The sequence below is a fragment of the Coregonus lavaretus genome, assembly GCF_964263955.1.
Source record: "Coregonus lavaretus genome assembly, chromosome: 2".
NCBI lineage: Eukaryota > Metazoa > Chordata > Actinopteri > Salmoniformes > Salmonidae > Coregonus > Coregonus lavaretus.
In genome coordinates this window covers 83,403,751-83,423,740 of record NC_139989.1, presented here as the reverse complement: position 1 = coordinate 83,423,740, position 19,990 = coordinate 83,403,751, and the positions used below count along the sequence as shown (strand labels likewise).

Below are 19,990 nucleotides of genomic sequence, written 5' to 3'. Positions count from 1 at the left end.
AATACACTTTATTTCTCAGCTGCCTCACCAACGTCTGTACGTGAATTAATAACTTTTAATTGATAAATATTTCCAATAGATGGCAGCATAAGACCACGAAGCATCAGTTACAGGCTACAAGCAGAAATATGATTGACATAAAATAGCATGCAACCAAATACTATATGTCCCATGATTTTCTAAAATGGTCACTCATTACTTTAGTTAGCTATATATCTCGTATTAGGCCTGTGATGCTTTTGGAAGAGCAATTAAATAGTGACTATAGCAGGTGTTGAACCCCTGGTAAATAATCACTAGGCAGATGCTCCAACCTCAACCCTAGTATACATGCATTTTTTAAATATCTAATATTGCGATTAAACAACCTCGGAATAGATAAGACAAGAGTGCGTCTTCCAGCCCGCCAATAAATTACATCATGCAACCCTCCCGGTTAGCAAATGTACCTCAACATGCCCCTCGCTTGTGCTAGAAGGGAGAGTGCTCGCTGCTGGTTGATGAATCAATGAATGTACTAGGAAAATACGTTTTCTTGACCAGAGGTGACTAAATTAATGTTCAGGCTTATTGATAATCGTTATAGTAATGAAGTATAATTTCAAAACATGAGCATAAAAACAGCTAATAATAAACATGAATCATCATTATATTTTTTCACAGTAATCTGTTAAATGCTTTTTCAGTCGTTCCTCTTGCGTTAGCAGTGTGGAAAGGGACAGTAAAAAGCATGTGCAGGAGTTTTCCTGTGAGGGGGAGTGGTGGTGTATCCAGGGAGAAAACTAAACTAACCTTCTGAAATGTCATTCATGGTCTTATGCTGCCATCTATTGGAATTATCTAGTAACTGCAGTAGTACTGAATAAAGTATATCCTTACTAAAGTAGTAATTACTCAGAATTACAAAATATGACATTTTATATTTCATTTGACCAGTTACGACCATAAAATAACCATTTATAGCATAACAAACAATGAAACTGACATAAATCAAAAACACCATATATTTAGTTAACTATATATATATACTATTTATTTAGATGGGTGACATTATCTGCCAAAGTAACACCACTGTAGATAAAGAAGAGCTCTCCAGTAGGTGAACCAAAACATTCAAAGACCATTTTCTCAAAACTCTACAAGTTTATCATCTTTCGAAGCAGAATTACTTTCCCATTGTTCCTCAACTGTAGTGTATGATATACCTTTTTCTAGCTGAGTCTCTACTTTTATCCAATGTAAAAAACACCATTTCAAATGTTGCTACATAAAATCGAATCGAGCCGGTCGGTCACATTTGACTGTATAAAACCTAGCAGTACTACTTATTTCTCTGAGAGTGAGGCAGATATATTATTACTGTGTAAAACCTAGCAGTACTACTTATTTCTCTGAGAGGGAGGCATATATATAATATTACTGTGTAAAGCCTAGCAGTACTACTTGTTTCTCTGAGAGTGAGACAGATTTTAAACAAATACATGTCTCCAATCTCTTTCATAATTTCTTTAAACAATAAAAGCTAATTTACCAACATTTCTGAAAATGGATATATAGCGTTTTGGAATTAAACTCTTCTTATGTTTCCCCATCTGAGCTCAGAGTAGATGAGAGATGTAATGTTTGTCTCTGTTTGTGTTGAAGCCCAATCAAGCAGGAGAGACCAGCCTCCCCTGTACCCAGCTGTGTGTCCATGAAGAGTGACTGGTCTATGGTTCAACCTCTAAACTTTAGAGAGGGAGACTTTTCTAGTGAACAAAGGTAAGAAGAACTCATGGGTCATGGTCAGTGAGTTAAACAACACTGTCTCTAGTCATTTCTCCTCTCCCATTTTCCCATTTCTTTTTGTTGTTTTCATAATCCATAGGCTAAACCTTTTTTCCATTTTCATAGTCCTAAAACAATATTAAACTAACACAACATTCCCTCCCTGTGTGTGTGTGTGTGTGTGTGTGTGTGTGTGTGTGTGTGTGTGTGTGTGTGTGTGTGTGTGTGTGTGTGTGTGTGTGTGTGTGTGCACTCCCTGGATGAGGAGATGTAATCTGATGTTTTGTCCCCAGAAACCAACAGGAGAGATCAGAGTCAGAGATTCTCAGTGGTCAGTCTTCCCAGAGTCATCAAACAGACCTGGCCTCCATATTCAGTGTATGTGGTCCTGTTATGTACATTTGTTTTTGTTTACCTCAAGTAAAGTTGATCTGTCAATCATTCATTAATGTGTTAATGAGAAAGAATTTAGTCTCTTGCATTACTTATTTACTTGATTTATTTCAGTTGCTTGAAGAGAATATTATGACATTTGTGAAGAACGAGCTGAAGATGTTCAAGAGGATTCTTAGTCCAGAACTCCCAGAAGGCTTTGAGAGTCAGAAGCAGGATAAGGAAGTGGTGGATGCTGAAGATGAGAAGCAGGAGAGCAGTGCCAGAGAGGGGGCTCTGAAGATCACACTGCACATCCTGAGGAAAATGAACCAGAAGGAGCTTGCTGACACACTGGAGAAAAGTAAGAGCTGTCTGCCTCATGTTGAATGCTGTTTTAGAACATTTAAAAGCTGTAGCTAAAGTACAGCTAAAGTAGCTGTGTAACTCAATGATATTGTAGCAGCCTTAACACAACACCTAGTGACCTCATCAAGTAGCAGCAGGGATGTGTTGTTTTGATTAATTTAGAGAGAGAGAGAGAGAGAGAGAGAGAGAGAGAGAGAGAGAGAGAGAGAGAGAGAGAGAGAGAGAGAGAACCAATAATTATATAATCAGTCACACCAGTCTGTAATGCATTATGAAAACATTTACAGATTTATACAGTCAGTTAAGCGAAGAAATGATTATAATTTAAAATGTTATAACAGTCCTAGAATACTGTAGGCATTAAAACAGATGTAATATTAATATCCTCTGTGTTATTTCTAGATTCAGATGAGCTTGCTGTGATTTGCCAACGTGAACTCAAATCTAATCTAAAGAAGAAGTTTCAATGTGTATTTGAGGGGATCGCTAAACAAGGAAACCCAACACTTCTCAATAAGATCTACACAGAGCTCTATATCACAGAGGGTGGAAGAGGAGAGGTCAATAATGAACATGAGCTGAGACAGATTGAGACAACAACCAGGAAACAAGCAAGACCAGAGACTGCAATCAAATGTAACGACATCTTCAGACCCTTAACTGGACAAGACAAACTTATCAGAACTGTGCTGACAAAGGGAGTCGCTGGCATTGGAAAAACAGTCTCTGTGCAGAAGTTCATTCTGGACTGGGCTGAAGGAAAAGCAAATCAGGATGTCCAATTTGTATTTTCATTCCCTTTTCGGGAGCTGAATTTGATGAACAGGGAAAAACACACTTTCATTGAACTTCTCAATCACTTCTCAATGGAAACCAAACAATCAAGAATCTCCAACTACGACAAGTACAAAGTTCTGTTCATCTTTGATGGTCTGGATGAGTGCCGACTGCCCCTAGACTTCCAGAAGAACAAGATCTGTTGTGACGTCACAGAGTCAACCTCAGTGGATGTTCTGCTGACAAATCTCATCAAGGGAAATCTGCTTCCCTCTGCTCTCCTCTGGATAACTACCCAACCTGCAGCAGCCAATAAGATCCCTTCAGGGTGTGTTGACCAGGTGACAGAGGTACGAGGGTTCAATGACCCACAGAAGGAGGAGTACTTCAAGAAGAGATTCAGTGATCAGGACCTGGCCAGCAGAATCATCTCACACATAAAGACATCAAGGAGCCTCTACATCATGTGCCACATTCCAGTCTTCTGTTGGATTTCTGCAATAGTCCTTGAACACATGTTGAAACATAAGAGAGTAGAGATGCCCAAGACTCTGACTGAGATGTACTCACACCTTGTGGAGTTTCATACCAAACAGAAGAATGAAAAGTATCTTGGGAAAGAAGAGACAGGTCCACACTGGAATAAAGAGAGCATTCTGTCACTGGGAAAACTGGCTTTTCAACAGCTTGTGAATGGCAATCTGATTTTCTATGAAGAAGACCTGAAAGAGGCTGGCATTGATGTCAATGAAGCCTCTGTGTACTCAGGATTGTGCACACAGCTCTTTAAAGAGGAATGTGGGCTGTACCAGGACAAGGTGTACTGCTTCGTGCATCTGAGCATTCAGGAGTTTCTGGCTGCTGTATATGTGTTCCTCTCATTCATCAACAACAATGAGAATCTAATGGATGAACCTCAATCAACGTCCAGCAACTTTTCTGTGAGGATCAGACACAAGCGTAAAGTTACCTTATACAAGAGTGCTGTGGATAAAGCCTTACAAAGTGAGACAGGAAACCTGGACCTGTTCCTCCGCTTCCTTCTGGGCCTCTCACTGGAGTCCAATCAGAAGCACTTACGAGGTCTACTGACAAAGACAAGAAGCTGCTCACAGAGCCATGAAGAAACAGTCAAGTACATCAAGGAGAAGATATGGGAGAATCCCTCTCCAGAGAGGTGCATCAATCTGTTCCACTGTCTGAATGAACTGAATGACCATTCTCTAGTGGAGGAGATCCAAAGCTACCTGAGCTCAGGAAGTCTCTCAAAAGAACAACTGTCACCTGCACAGTGGTCAGCTCTGGTCTTTGTGTTGCTGACTTCAGAAAAGGAGCTGGATGTGTTTGACCTGAAGAAATACTCCAGATCAGAGGAAGGTCTTCTGAGGCTGCTGCCAGTGGTCAAAGCCTCCAGAGCTGCTCTGTGAGTACATAAAATGACATTTAAGTACTAATCATCAGGAAGAAATATTCAGTTTAGAGAAATATATGTATTATAATATGTGTATATTATATAGTATTACATTGAAAAACTTACTGAATCAGTGCATTGATGTTCACATTAGTTTAACAATATGACCATACAATTCTAGGAGACGGAAGATTAATCTATATGTTGTTTGAGAGAATAAACCAAATGCTTCTGCCATTGTCCTTCTACACTACTGGTGTTAAATTAACAGTGTGTTTGTGAAATCATGATGATCTCTTTGTCAGGCTGTCAGGCTGTGGAGTCACAGAGGAAGGCTGTGCTTCTCTGGTCTCAGCTCTGAAGTCAAACCCCTCACACCTGAGAGAGCTGGATCTGAGTAACAATGACCTGAAGGATTCAGGAGTGAAGCTGCTCTCTGCTGGACTGGAGTATCCCCACTGTAAACTGGAGACTCTGAGGTCAGTATTCCTGTATCACTCAATGAACACACACACACTGGACACACACTGGACACAAACACACACACACACACACACACATACACACACTGGACACACACACACACACACACACACACACTGGACACACGCACATGACACACACACACACACACACACACACACAAAGATTAATTTAGTAGTGTTTAGAAATATGTTATCTACTGTTAATAATGATACATTAATTCATTTATATACAGTACCAGTCAAAAGTTTGGACACACCTACTCATTCAAGGTTTTTTCTATATTTTTACAATTGTTTACATTGTAAAATAATAGTGAAGACATCAAAACTATGAAATAACACATTTGGAATCATGTAATAACCGAAAAAGTGTTAAACAAATGAAAATATATTTTATATTAGAAATTTTTCAAATAGCCACGCTTTGTCTTGATGACAGTTTTGCACACTCTTGGCATTCTCTCAACCAGCTTCACCTGTAATGTTTTTCCAACAGTCTTGAAGGAGTTCCCACATATGCTGAGCACTTGTTGGCTGCTTTTCCTTCACTCTGCCGTCCAACTCATGCCAAACCATCTCAATTGGGTTGAGGTCGGGTGATTGTGGAGGCCAGGTCATCTGATGCAGCACTCCATCACTCTCCTTCTTGGTAGAATAGCCCTTACAAAGCCTGGAGGTGTGTTGGGTAATTGTCCTGTTGAAAAACAAATGATAGTCCCACTAAGCCCAAACCAGATGGGATGGCGTATCACTGCAGAATGCTGTGGTAGCCATGCTGGATAAGTATGCCTTGAATTCTAAATAAATCACAGACAGTGTCACCAGCAAAGCACCCCCACACCATAACACCCCCTCCTCCATGCTTTACGGTGGGAACTACACATGCCGAGATCATCCGTTCACCCACACCGAATCTCACAAAAACACGGCGGTTGGAACCAAAAATCTCCAATTTGGACTCCAGACCAAAGGACAAATGTCCACCGGTGTAATGTCCATTTCCCGTGTTTGTTGGCCCAAGCAAGTCTCTTCTTCTTATTGGTGTCCTTTAGTAGTGGTTTCTTTGCAGCAATTCGACCATGAAGGCCTGATTCACACAGTCCCCTCTGAACAGTTGATGTTGAACTGTGTCTGTGACTTGAACTCTGTGATGCATTTATTTGGGCTGCAATTTCTGAGGCTGGTAACTCTAATGAACTTATCCTCTGCAGCAGAGGTAACTCTGGGTCTTCCATTCCTGTGGCGGTCCTCATGAGAGCCAGTTTCATCATAGCGCTTGATTTTTTTTGCGACTGCACTTGAAGAAACTTTAAAAGTTGTTGAAATGTTCCGTATTGACTGGCCGTCATGTCTTAAAATAATGATGGACTGTCATTTCTCTTTGCTTATTTGAGCTGTTCTTGCCATAATATGGACTTGGTCTTTTACCAAATAGGGCTATCTTCTGTATACCTCCCTACCTTGTCACAGCACAACTGATTGGCTCAAACGCATTAAGAAGGAAATAAATTCAGCGAATTAACTTTTAAGAAGGCACACCTGATAATTGAAATGCATTCCAGGTGACTACCTCATGAAGCTGGTTGAGAGAATGCCAAGAGTGTGCAAAGCTGTCATCAATGCAAAGGGTGGCTATTTGAAGAATCTCAAATATAAAATATATTTTGATTTGTTTAACACTTTTTTGGTTACTACATGATTCCATATGTGTTATTTCATAGTTTTGATGTCTTCAATATTATTCTACAATGGAAAAAATAGTTTTAAAAAAACTAAACAAAAACTTGAATGAGTAGATGTGTTCAAACTTTTGACTGGTAGTAGTGTGTATATATACATATATGAATAGATATGGCAGGTTTCAGGACTCTGATGTATCTGAAAATGTTTAAAAAATATATTTTCACCACCAAAGAATATCAGTGTGGTTTTAATATGATTTGACTCTTTGCAGGCTGTCAGTCTGTGGAGTCACAGAGGAAGGCTGTGCTTCTCTGGTCTCAGCTCTGAAGTCAAACCCCTCACACCTGAGAGAGCTGGATCTGAGTAACAATGACCTGAAGGATTCAGGAGTGAAGCTGCTCTCTGCTGGACTGGGGAATCCCCACTGTAAACTGGAGACTCTGAGGTCAGTATTCCTGTAGTTGGTCAACAAGAGATAACTGTTCACCAGATCCACATGTGTTTACCAGGCACACATAGTCCACACCATATGTGTTTGGACAGTGAAGCTTACAGTTTTAAATTTGGCGCTATGCTCCAGCATTTTGGATTTGAGATAGAATGTTTCATATTAGGCAACAGTACAGAATGTCACCTTTTATTTTAGGTTTTTCATACATATCTGTTTTACCGTTTAGATAGGAAAGCATTTTATGTGTCTAGTTCTCCCATTTGAAGAAGTCGTAATTATTTGGACAAATTCATTTAGTCATAAGTTTAGTATTTGGTCCCATATTCCTTACCTGCAGTGATTACATCAAGCTTGTGATTCTACAAACTTGTTGAATACATTTGCAGTTTGTCTTGGTTGTGTTTTGGATGATGTTTTTCCTAATAGAAACTGAATGGTGAATAATGTCCTGTCATTTTGGAGTCACTTCACTTGTATTGTCAGTAAGAATAGAAGATGTTTCTGAACACTTCTACATTCATGTGGATGCTACCATGATTATGAATAATCATGAATGAATCGTGAATGATGATGAATGAGAAAGTTACAGAGGAACAAGGATCATACCCCCTATGTTATTGGTAATGGTGAGAGGTTAGCATGTTTTGTTGTAGCCTCTGTAACTTTCTCACTCATTATTATTCATGATTTATTCATGATCTTTCTCAATCATGGCAGTCACAGGCTTGATTTAGTAGTGTTTAGAAACATGTTATCTACTCACTTAGACAGAAAATTGCATTCAAAGAATATGGGACCAAATACTAAACTTTTGACTACTTTAATACACTATAAGTGAATTGGTCAGAATACTTATGACTTCTTCAAATAGGGGGACTTGATACATAAAGGGCTTTTATTTTTCTAAATGGTGAAACAGATATGTATTAAAATACCCTCAAATAAAAGGTGACATTATATACTGTCACCTCATATGAAACATTTGATCTCAAATCCAAAATGCTGGAGTATAGAGCCACATTTAAAATGTTAGCTTCACTGTCAAAATAGATATGGTGTGGACTGTATACTCAATACAATCTAAATATGATACCTCACTGTCTGTCTTTTGCCTGATACTGCTTTTTAAACTGCTCTGGTCAGTCTACTCAAATATTTGTCATATGCATTTTTCTATCTACAAGCAATACTTTGATAATTTGTCATTTCGAATAATGATACATTCGTTTATGAATAGATATGGCAGGTTTCAGGACACTGATATATCTGAATATGTTGAAAATATACTGCCACTATTTTCACCACCAAAGAATAGCAGTGTGGTTTTAATATGATTTGACTCTTTGCAGGCTGTCACGCTGTCTAGTCACAGAGGAAGGCTGTACTTCTCTGATCTCAGCTCTGAGGTCAAACCCCTCACACCTGAGAGAGCTGGACCTGAGCTACAATCACCCAGGAGACTCAGGAGTCAGACTGCTCTCTGCTGGACTGGAGGATCCACACTGCAGACTGGAGAAACTCAAGTATGTAGAGGGTTTATGTCAATGTTCATATCAGACATGTTGGAGTTATCAGGCTAGTTAAGACAAACATTCTGACCACCACTTGGACTAAGTTATATAAAGACTGTGTGTGTGTGTGTGTGTCCAGTGTGTGTGTGTGTGTGTGTGTGTGTGTGTGTGTGTGTGTGTGTGTGTGTGTGTGTGTGTGTGTGTGTGTGTGTGTGTGTGTGTGTGTGTGTGTGTGTGTGAGTTCAGGTGTATCCCTCAATGACTGTCTGTTCTTCTGCTTACCGCTACAGTGTGGAACATGGTGGAGAGTACACAATGAAACCTGGACTTAGAAAATGTGAGTGTTGACTGCTGGGAAGAATATGACTAAGAATAAGTCTTAATTCAAGTGAAGTCAAAGTCAAAGACCACCATCATTACTTACTTGGTCATATTAAATATCAGCTGTAGTTCTACAGAAGCACAAATCAGGGACACCAAAGTTTACAAAGAGTTGCTTTGACAATGTTTGTGTCTGGGTATGTGTGTGGCGTGTTCCTGTTACATTAGAAATGTGTGTGTGTGTTCATGCATGAAGATGTGTGTGTGTTTAGGATGTGTTTCCAGTGTGTTTGTGTTTGTACAGGATGTGTGTGTCTGTGTTCAGGATGTGTGTGTGTGTAATTAATGGGAATAAGTGTGTTTTATATTACCATACAGTATAACATTTGATCATTGAACAAGTATCAAGTTACCTTAACTTCTCCTTTTGATACCTAGAAACATCTACATTAAATGAATTAGTGAAAAGTGAGTTAACATTCTAATGTGAATGATGATGATTTCTAATATTGTGTCTGGTTTCATCCATCAGATGTCTGTGATCTCACACTGGACCTAAACACAGTAAACAGATTCCTCTCTCTGTCTGAGGAGAACAGAAAGGTGACATGGAGGAGAGAGGAGCAGCCGTATCCTGATCACCCAGAGAGATTTGAGATCTATAGTCAGGTGCTGTGTAGAGAGGGTCTGACTGGGCGCTGTTACTGGGAGGTAGAGTGGAGTGGGAGTGGGGTTGATATAGGAGTGACATATAAAGGAATCAGCAGGAGAGGAGAAAGGGGTGGTGACTGTATTATTGGATACAATGACAAGTCCTGGTGTCTGGACTACTATAACAACAGTTACTCTGCCAGGCACAATAATAAGTCCACTCCCATAGACGTCCCCTCCTCCAGCTCCCACAGAGTAGGAGTGTATCTGGACTGGCCAGCCGGCACTCTGTCCTTCTACAGAGTCTCCTCTGACACACTGACCCACCTGAACACATTCCACTCCACATTCACTGAGACCCTCTATCCAGGGTTTAGGGTTTATGGTGTTGACTCCTCAGTGTCCCTGTAAATAATAACCATGGTAACACTGACACACACACACACACTGGACACACACACACATACACTGGACAGACAAACACTGAACACACACACACACACACTGGACACACACACAGGACACACACACACACACTAACACTGGACACACACACACACTGGACACACACACACTGGACACACACACACTGGACACACACACACTGGACACACACACTGGACACACACACTGGACACACACAAACACACATACACACACACACACACACACACACTGGACACACACACAAACACACACACTGGACAAACACACACACACTGCACCCACACACACACTGGACACACACAAACACACATACACACACACACACACACACACTGGACACCTACACAAAAACACACACACTGGACAAACACACACACACTGGACACACACACACTGGACAGACTCACACTGGACACATACACACTGGACAAACACACACACACACACACATACACTGGACACACACACACACAAACACACTGGACACACACACACACACACACAAACACACTGGGGACACACACACACACACACACACACACACACTGGACACACACACAAACACACTGAACACACACACACACACACACTAGACACACACACTGCAAACACACACTGGACACACACACACACACACACACACTGGACACACACACACTGAACACACACACACACACTGAACACACATACACACACTAGACACACACACACACACACTGAACACACACACACACACACACACACTGGACACACACACACACACACACACACACACACTGGACACACACACACACACACTGGACACACACACTGAACACACAGACACACACTAGACACACACACACACTGAACTCACACACACTGGACACACACACACTTGACACACACACACACTGGACACATTTCCATGTGTTGTATTTTGATGAAAGGAAATCCCATATAGCCTACTGGACAGGACTTTGCTATGGCATCTTCTGTTTGGGTGTCTCAGCTCAGGTCTGAGCCATGATCAGAATGTGTCTCTGTGTCTATTTCCAGCCCTGCCATTTCTACCGGTCCTGATCTAGTGTTTCACCCCTGACCTCCTCACACCGTCTCACTGTCCATGTCTGCTTTTAGCTCCCACCTCTACTTCACTGTGTTATAATGGACCTTATGCTTGTTATGTCACCTCTGTAACCAGTTATCAAACATACTGACCTTTCTGACCCTATCCCATGGCCCTACTTTCTAGAAATGAACATTTCAATTCCTCTCTGAGTTTTGTTTAGTGTCCATTTACTTATCTATGTATTTGTTGTATATTGGGATTGTGCTGCAGAGCATCATGGGGGTTTGTATGTGTTGAGATGATCACGTTCCAGATAAATGGTTGAACTGATTCCTGTCTCCCGTCTCATCATTATTGAATTGTTATACAGACGTGGTTATGAAACCCACGAGACATAACAAAAGATTGGTGATGAGTTAGTCTGAATCTACAGGACCTATTCTGTCTGGAAGAAGCAGGTTTTTACAACTGTTTAAAACTGTTATTTTCTGTGGTACAGAATAGGCTAATGTTAGCACAGTGTATTGCTAGCAGAGGCAAGTGCATAGTCCAGCTAGCTAAGAAAGAGAGTTAACCAGTGGTGTAGAGTACTTAAGTAAAAATATTTTAAATTACTTCTTAAGTAGTTTTTTGGGGGTATCTGTACTTGACTTTACTATTTATATTTTTTACTACTTTTACTTTTACTTCACTACATTCCTAAAGAAAATAATGTACTTTTTACTCCATACATTTTCCCTGACACCCAAAAGTACTCGTTACATTTTGAATGCTTAGCAGGACAGAAAATTGTCCAATTCACACACTTATCAAGAGAACATCCCTACTGCCTCTGATCTGGCAGACTCACTAAACACAAATGCTTTGTTTGTAAATTGTCTGAGTGTTGGAGTGTGCCTCTGGCTGAACGTACATTTTAAAAACAAGAAAATTGTCTGGTTTGCTTTATGTAAGGAATTAGAAATGATTTATACTTGTACTTTTACTTTTGATACTTTAGTATATTATAGCAATTACATTTACTTTTGATACTTAAGTATATTTAAAACCAAATACTTTTAGACTTTTACTCAAGTAGTATTTTACTGGGTGACTTTCACTTTTTGTTGAGTCATTTTCTATTAAGGTATCTTTACTTTTACTCAAGTATGACAATTGGGTACTTTTTCCACCACTGGAGTTAACATCGTCATGGACGGCAGAAAAGGACTGGAGACGGACATCGCATAACTTTGTCCAAGTGGTGGTCAGAATGTTTGTCTTAACTAGCCTGATAACTCCAACATGTCTGATATGAACATTGACATTAACCCTCTACATACTTGAGTTTCTCCAGTCTGCAGTGTGGATCCTCCAGTCCAGCAGAGAGCAGTCTGACTCCTGAGTCTCCTGGGTGATTGTAGCTCAGGTCCAGCTCTCTCAGGTGTGAGGGGTTTGACCTCAGAGCTGAGATCAGAGAAGCACAGCCTTCCTCTGTGACTAGACAGCCTGACAGCCTGCAAACAGTCAAATCATATTAAAACCACACTGCTATTCTTTGTTGGGGAAGAGGTTTTAGGTTAGAGACGGGAGAGGTTGTGTTTTCTCTAGCAGTTTTCTCTAGCAGGAGGTAAGCTTGGCTTCTTATATGGTGTTGAGTAAAGCTTAAACCATGTATTTAGATTGTAGGTAGGTATTGTAGTTAGGTATTATAGGTAGTTTACTCAGGTAGTTATTGTAGGTTATTGTAGGTAATTATTGTAGGTAATTATTGTAGGTAAGTATTGTATTCGGCGGACCCCGGCGAAGCACGAGGCTAGCTTACCCACTACCTGGACCAACAAACCTAGCTAGCTAGAGGGTAGCTATCGGTAACTTGTAGCAACTGTGGTTAGCTGTTTCCAATGTTATTTCATGCTTAAGAGTACCTGTGATTGAGCCAGCTAGCTGCCACCATTCAGCTGTTTTTCTAACCTCATTATCCGAGGCATTAACGTTAGGTGGTTGGTAGCTGCTGTACTTAATTACAGCTACTGATTGCAGTCTGCCACCCAGTTAGCTGGCGTTGGGTAAGTTTGGCTTTATACATAGCTTGGGCTTTGTCGAGTAAGGCTCAAACTATGTATTTAGATTGTAGTTAGGTATTATAGGTAGGCATCGTGGGCTGTATATTATTAAGTAGTATAGGTAGGCATCGTGGGCTGTTGTGGGTAGTTGTTGTGTAGTTATCGTAGGTTACTTTTGTATTCGGCGGTGCCGGGTGTAGCACGAAGCTAGCTAGCTAACTCACCTCCTGGATTAGCTGGCGAGTAGCTATTAGCAACGGTAGCAACTAAAAACAATATCCTTTTAGCCAGCTACATTCGTTCGCAGCGACGCCGTTTTTCAAACAAAGTCAACACAGCAGCCATTGCTAGCTAGCCAACACTACCAGCTGGCTGTACTGTAGTAGCTAAATACAATATCTTGGTGCTAGCTACCCAACGTTTAATCATTGCTGCGTTATGAAAGGTAAGCTTGGCTTCTTATATGGTGTTGAGTAAAGCTTAAACCATGTATTTAGATTGTAGGTAGGTATTGTAGTTAGGTATTATAGGTAGTTTACTCAGGTAGTTATTGTAGGTTATTGTAGGTAATTATTGTAGGTAAGTATTGTATTCGGCGGACCCCGGCGAAGCACGAGGCTAGCTTACCCACTACTTGGACCAACAAAGCTAGCTAGCTAGCTAGCGGGTAGCTACTGGTAACTTTTAGCAACTGTGGTTAGCTGTTTCCAATGTTATTTCATGCTTAAGAGTACCTGTGATTGAGCCAGCTAGCTGCCACCATTCAGCTGTTTTTCTAACCTCATTATCCGAGGCATTAACGTTAGGTGGTTGGTAGCTGCTGTACTTAATTACAGCTACTGATAACAGTCTGCTGTAGTTTACAACAATTCAAATTTCTAAAGTGGAAGTTGGGAGAGTTTTATTCGGGTGGTTCAGTGAAACAATTATAGTTTCTGAGGTGGAAGTTGGGAGAGTTATATTTTTTTGGTGAGGGAGGCCTGCTCTCTCCTTTCCCAGATGTTTAGTTCATTTCATTCCGATCTCCTCTGCATTATTGTAGCCATCTGCTGCAGCCTGTCAACTATGCCTCTGCCTATCCCTGTTCTCTCCTCTCCGCACAGGCTACACAAACGCCTCACACCGCGTGGCTGCTGCCTCTCTAACCTGGTGGTCCCTGCACGCACCACACACCTGGAGTTCCAGGTCTCAGGCAGCCTCTGGAACTGCCGTTCTGCCGCCAACAAGGCTGACTTCATCCCAGCCTATGCTACCCTCCAGTCCCTCGACTTCCTGGCGCTGACGGAAACATGGATTACCACTGAAAACACTGCTACTCCTACTGCTCTCTCCTCATCTGACCATGTGTTCTCGCATACCCCGAGAGCATCTGGTCAGAGGGCTGGTGGCACAGGAATCCTTATCTCTCCCAAGTGGTCATTCTCAATTTTTCCCCTAACCCATCTGTCTATCTCCTCATTTGAATTCCACGCTGTCACAGTCACTAGCCCATTTAAGCTTAATATCCTTGTCATCTATCGCCCTCCAGGTTCCCTTGGAGAGTTCATCAATGAGCTTGACGCCTTGATAAGTTCCTTTCCTGAGGATGGCTCACCCTTCACAGTTTTGGGGGATTTCAACCTCCCTACGTCTACATTTGACTCATTTCTCTCTGCCTCCTTCTTTCCACTCCTCTCCTCTTTTGACCTCACCCTCTCACCGTCCCCCCCTACTCACAAGGCAGGCAATACGCTTGACCTCATCTTTACTAGATGCTGCTCTTCTACTAATCTCACTGCAACTCCCCTCCATGTCTCCGACCACTACTTTGTATCCTTTTCTCTCTCGCTCTCCTCCAATACTACTCACTCTGCCCCTACACAGATGGTAACGCGCCGCCGCAACCTTCGCTCTCTCTCTCCCACTACTCTCTCCTCTTCCATCCTATCATCTCTTCCCTCTGCTCAATCCTTCTCCCTCCAATCTCCTGATTCTGCCTCCTCAACCCTCCTCTCCTCCCTTTCCGCATCCTTTGACTCCCTGTGTCCCCTATCCTCCCGGCCGGCTCGGTCCTCCCCTCCAGCTCCGTGGCTTGATGACTCATTGCGAGCTCACAGAACAGAGCTCCGGGCAGCGGAGCGGAAATGGAAGAAAACTAAACTCCCTGCCGACCTGGCATCTTTTCACTCCCTCCTCTCTACATTTTCTTCATCTGTTTCTGCTGCTAAGGCCACTTTCTACCACTCTAAATTCCAAGCATCTGCCTCTAACCCTAGGAAGCTCTTTGCCACATTCTCCTCACTGCTGAATCCTCCCCCCCTCCTCCCTCTCTGTGGATGACTTCGTCAACCACTTTGAAAAGAAGGTTGACGACATCCGATCCTCGTTTGTTAAGTCTAATGACACTGCTGGTCCTGCTCACACTGCCCTACCCTATGCTTTGACTTCTTTCTCCCCTCTCTCTCCAGATAAAATCTTGCGACTAGTGACTGCAGGCCGCCCAACAACCTGCCCGCTTGACCCCATCCCCTCCTCTCTTCTCCAGACCATCTCCGGTGACCTTCTCCCCTACCTCACCTCGCTGATCAACTCATCCTTGACCGCTGGCCATGTCCCTTTCGTCTTCAAGAGAGCGAGAGTTGCACCCCTTCTCAAAAAACCAACACTCGATCCCACTGATGTCAACAACTACAGACCAGTATCCCTTCTTTCTTTTCTTTCCAAAACTATTGAGCGTGCCGTCTTTAGCCAACTCTCTTGCTATCTCTCTCAGAATGACCTTCTTGATCCAAACCAGTCAGGTTTCAGGACTGGTCATTCAACTGAGACTGCTCTTCTCTGTGTCACGGAGGCTCTCCGCACTGCTAAAGCTAACTCTCTCTCCTCTGCTCTTGTCCTTCTAGACCTGTCTGCTGCCTTTGATACTGTGAACCATCAGATCCTCCTCTCCACCCTCTCCGAGCTGGGCATCTCCGGCGCGGCTCACTCCTGGATTGCGTCCTACCTGACCGGTCGCTCCTACCAAGTGGCGTGGCGAGAAGCTGTCTCCGCACCACGTGCTCTCACCACTGGTGTCCCCCAGGGCTCAGTTCTAGGCCCTCTCCTTTTCTCCCTATACACCAAGTCACTTGGCTCTGTCATATCCTCACATGGCCTCTCCTATCACTGCTACGCTGACGATACACAACTAATCTTCTCCTTTCCCCCTTCTGATAACCAGGTGGCGAATCACATCTCTGCATGTCTGGCCGACATATCAGAATGGATGACGGATCACCACCTCAAGCTGAACCCTGGCAAGACGGAGCTGCTCTTCCTCCCGGGGAAGGACTGCCCGTTCCATGATCTCGCCATCACGGTTGACAACTCCGTTGTGTCCTCCTCCCAGAGTGCGAAGAGCCTTGGCGTGACCCTGGACAACACCCTGTCGTTCTCCGCTAACATCAAGGCGGTGACCCGATCCTGCAGGTTCATGCTCTACAACATTCGGAGAGTACGACCCTGCCTTACACAGGAAGCGGCACAGGTCCTAATCCAGGCACTTGTCATCTCCCGTCTGGATTACTGCAACTCGCTGTTGGCTGGGCTCCCTGCCTGTGCCATTAAACCCCTACAACTCATCCAGAATGCCGCAGCCCGTCTGGTGTTCAACCTTCCCAAGTTCTCTCACGTCACCCCCCTCCTCCGCACACTCCACTGGCTTCCAGTTGAAACTCGCATCCGTTACAAGACCATGGTGCTTGCCTATGGAGCAGTGAGGGGAACGGCACCTCCGTACCTTCAGGCTCTGATGAGTCCCTACACCCAAACGAGGGCATTGCGTTCATCCACCTCTGGCCTGCTGGCTCCCCTTCCTCTGCGGAAGCATAGTTCCCGCTCAGCCCAGTCAAAACTGTTCGCTGCTCTGGCACCCCAATGGTGGAACAAGCTCCCTCACGACGCCAGGACAGCGGAGTCACTCACCACCTTCCGGAGACATTTGAAACCCCACCTCTTTAAGGAATACCTGGGATAGGATGAAGTAATCCTTCTACCCCCCCGCCCCCCCCCCAAAAAAAATAAAAAAATAAAATAAAATAAAAATATTGTAAAGTGGTTAACCCACTGGCTATAGGGTGAATGCACCAATTTGTAAGTCGCTCTGGATAAGAGCGTCTGCTAAATGACTTAAATGTAAATGTAAATGTAGATGGAGGAAGCCGCATCCACATGTAGAGTTGACGGGGGAGGGGACATGTTTCCCAAATAGACACTGGCTTTGGATCAGGTTTAAATTCCCCCCCACTAATGATCCTTGTTAGGTTTGGGGGAGGGGAAGCTGATCCTAGATCTGTATCTAGGGGAAACCTCCCCCCAGCAAAGAGAGATGGGGGAAGAGGAGGAGAGAGAGCGTTGCTCTCAGGATTGACAGATCATCTACAAAATCTACCAGTAGGAAATTGGTGTCAGAATATATCTGACCTTTAGCAGTTCTAATGTCTTAATTTGCTCCATTTCATTAGTCTTGTTGATTGATTGCTGATATCTAGTTTCACAGGTGAGATGGTGTTGATGAAGAGCATCCATCCGTTTTAGTACTGCATTAATAGTAATGCATTCATAGACATATAGTTGGTACAGGTGGTCCTACCCATCCCCCACTTCACTCCATTAACCCTACACTTGCTGCTCACATGGTGGTTTGTCTAAATGTATCTGACTTTAGGTCAGTTTTTAAGGTTCAGAAGGTAAAGATTGTGTTAGGCTGTGTCAGGAGCACTAGTGGTAGTGCTGCCGCTCCCAGATCACACATTGCCCTATATAAGTATATACTGTAGCAAGCTGAACCCAACACCTACCAATTACCACCTTCTGATCTCTTGGTGTAATGGATAAGCTGTTGGCTTGATAGTCGCTGGACCTGGGTTCGAGTCCCGGTTGGAGCTACCCCCAAATTCGTTACATTGGTGTCAGAAGTGGGATAGTGCCTGTGAGGCCATCAAAGAAGCATGTACACATGAGAGACTTGCTATAAAGAAGTGTGGGGGCATGCTCTCCCCAAGGAAGGAGGTAATGTAGCGACCTTAATCCAACACCTAGCGACATCATAGAGTGGTTCGGACCTCTTGGGTTAGCGCTTAAGGTGTTGGCTTGACAGTTGATGGACCCAGGTTCAAAACCTGTTTGGGGCTACCCCCTGAATTCACTACAATATATTTGTTTGCCTACGGGCAGGGAGAACCGGGTTTGAGACGAAAGGGGCATTACACCGTTGCTGTTTGCAAAAAAACACTACATTGGTGTGATACACCTGATTGTTTTAATGGTGGGATTGATATGAGTGGAGGCCAACCGGACGATTCAACAGTGAAGATTTTCACACACAGCTGTCTCAACAACCTTTTTCAGCCAAAAACCGGGAGTTTTTCTCCTGCGTTTCGCATGAGGGAATGTCTTAAGATAAGACTTGCTCTATGTCAGATCTAAAAGGCCCTGAATGGACCATCCCTGCCTTGGTACGCATTGGAAGAGGAAGTCTGTGGGCCAGATGATTTGAAAGTCATACGAATCTCTTCAGTAGCGTTGAGTCCAGACTCCAAAGTGACAATTTTAGGTTGTTCTAAATTCAATAGCGCAAATGCCACCCAATTAGTTAGTTCGTATGTATTTTCAAACGCTTGCACAGAGGTCAACTATTTTGTGCCTGTCTTTAGCTTCAAGTGGCGAGATTGGTTTAAGGTGCTTGATATGATGAAATAAGTGCAACAGTTTTTCCACCATCGTGAACATTTACGAAGATGGTCCCTTCTGTCCTCAAGAAAAAACTTGGGCTTATCGGCAAGAAGGTTGATCTATCATGGAAAGAAAACATGTGAAACCTTGAAGGCCATGGAGAGCCTGGTGGAAGAGGCAACGTCTGAGTCCCTCACAGCTTGAAGACGGGGATTTGGAGACTGATGGGGGTGTCGGGTTACAAAAGGCCCCTGAAAAGGAGAAAAATTATGATTATTATAATAATTATACATTTAAACATGTATTGTTTAGTAAGGTGCAGTATTGTGTAATAATACAGTTTATGATCCATACAAAGGTTTAGTAGTAAACATTTAATAATTTGTATATGTATGCTTACATTTCTGTAGTAACATTTTAGAAGAACATAAAAGGTTTGAAAGAAAATTGTATTTACCTTCAATGAATTACAGCTTCTCTCTCTCTCTCTCTCTCTCTCTCTCTCTCTCTCTCTCTTCTCTCTCTCTCTCTCTCTCTCTCTCCTCTCTCTCTCTCTCTCTCTCTCTCTCTCCTCTCTCTCTCTCTCTCTCTCTCTCTCTCTCTCTCTCTCTCTCTCTCTCTCTCTACAAGAGCAATTGGTTTCCTGGGTTGTGTGTGTGTGTGTGTGAGCGTGTGTGGTGTGTCTTTCAAACAACTGTTTTTTAAACCGGTTGAACCTTTACCCTTTTAGAAAGAGTTCTCAGCTATCCATATTTTAATGGTCAACAGTTTGCTCATCTAGGGGGCTCCCTTACACACAAGGGAACTGAATGTACACATGGGGTCCCCCAAGTGTCTTTGAAACTACTTTTTTTAAACCTGTTTATTCCTTTAACCTTTTAAAAACAGCTCTCAGGGGGGGGGGGGGGGGGGGGAATGTCCGTGAAGCGTCCGAGGATGGAATGTCCAGTGGATGTCT

The 19,990-nt window shown here is 42.9% G+C and overlaps 2 protein-coding genes across 2 annotated transcripts in view; one reads left to right on the top strand and one right to left on the bottom strand.

Annotated features, from left to right (window-relative positions):
• The window catches only part of LOC311141405 (NLR family CARD domain-containing protein 3-like), a 674,300-nt gene that overhangs the window by 389,101 nt on the left and 265,209 nt on the right, over positions 1-19,990 (bottom strand). The gene's annotated exons all lie outside the window — the stretch shown is intronic.
• LOC311142345 (NACHT, LRR and PYD domains-containing protein 3-like) lies at positions 1,648-11,626 on the top strand. The gene is made up of 9 exons (XM_084177975.1): positions 1,648-1,761; positions 2,061-2,145; positions 2,275-2,503; positions 2,911-4,708; positions 5,002-5,175; positions 7,136-7,309; positions 8,665-8,838; positions 9,117-9,163; positions 9,680-11,626. The coding sequence occupies exons 1-9, from the start codon at positions 1,694-1,696 to the stop codon at positions 10,207-10,209; spliced, it is 3,279 nt and encodes a 1,092-aa protein (XP_084034101.1). The 5' UTR covers positions 1,648-1,693; the 3' UTR covers positions 10,210-11,626.

Bases quoted from the DNA above. Each gene is read 5' to 3' on its own strand.
- LOC311142345 (XM_084177975.1), top strand. From the start codon at position 1,694: ATGAAGAGTGACTGGTCTATGGTTCAACCTCTAAACTTTAGAGAGGGA. The intron at 4,709-5,001 runs GTGAGTACATAA...TCTCTTTGTCAG, and splicing joins AAAGCCTCCAGAGCTGCTCT to GCTGTCAGGCTGTGGAGTCA. The intron at 8,839-9,116 runs GTATGTAGAGGG...TTACCGCTACAG, and splicing joins TGCAGACTGGAGAAACTCAA to TGTGGAACATGGTGGAGAGT.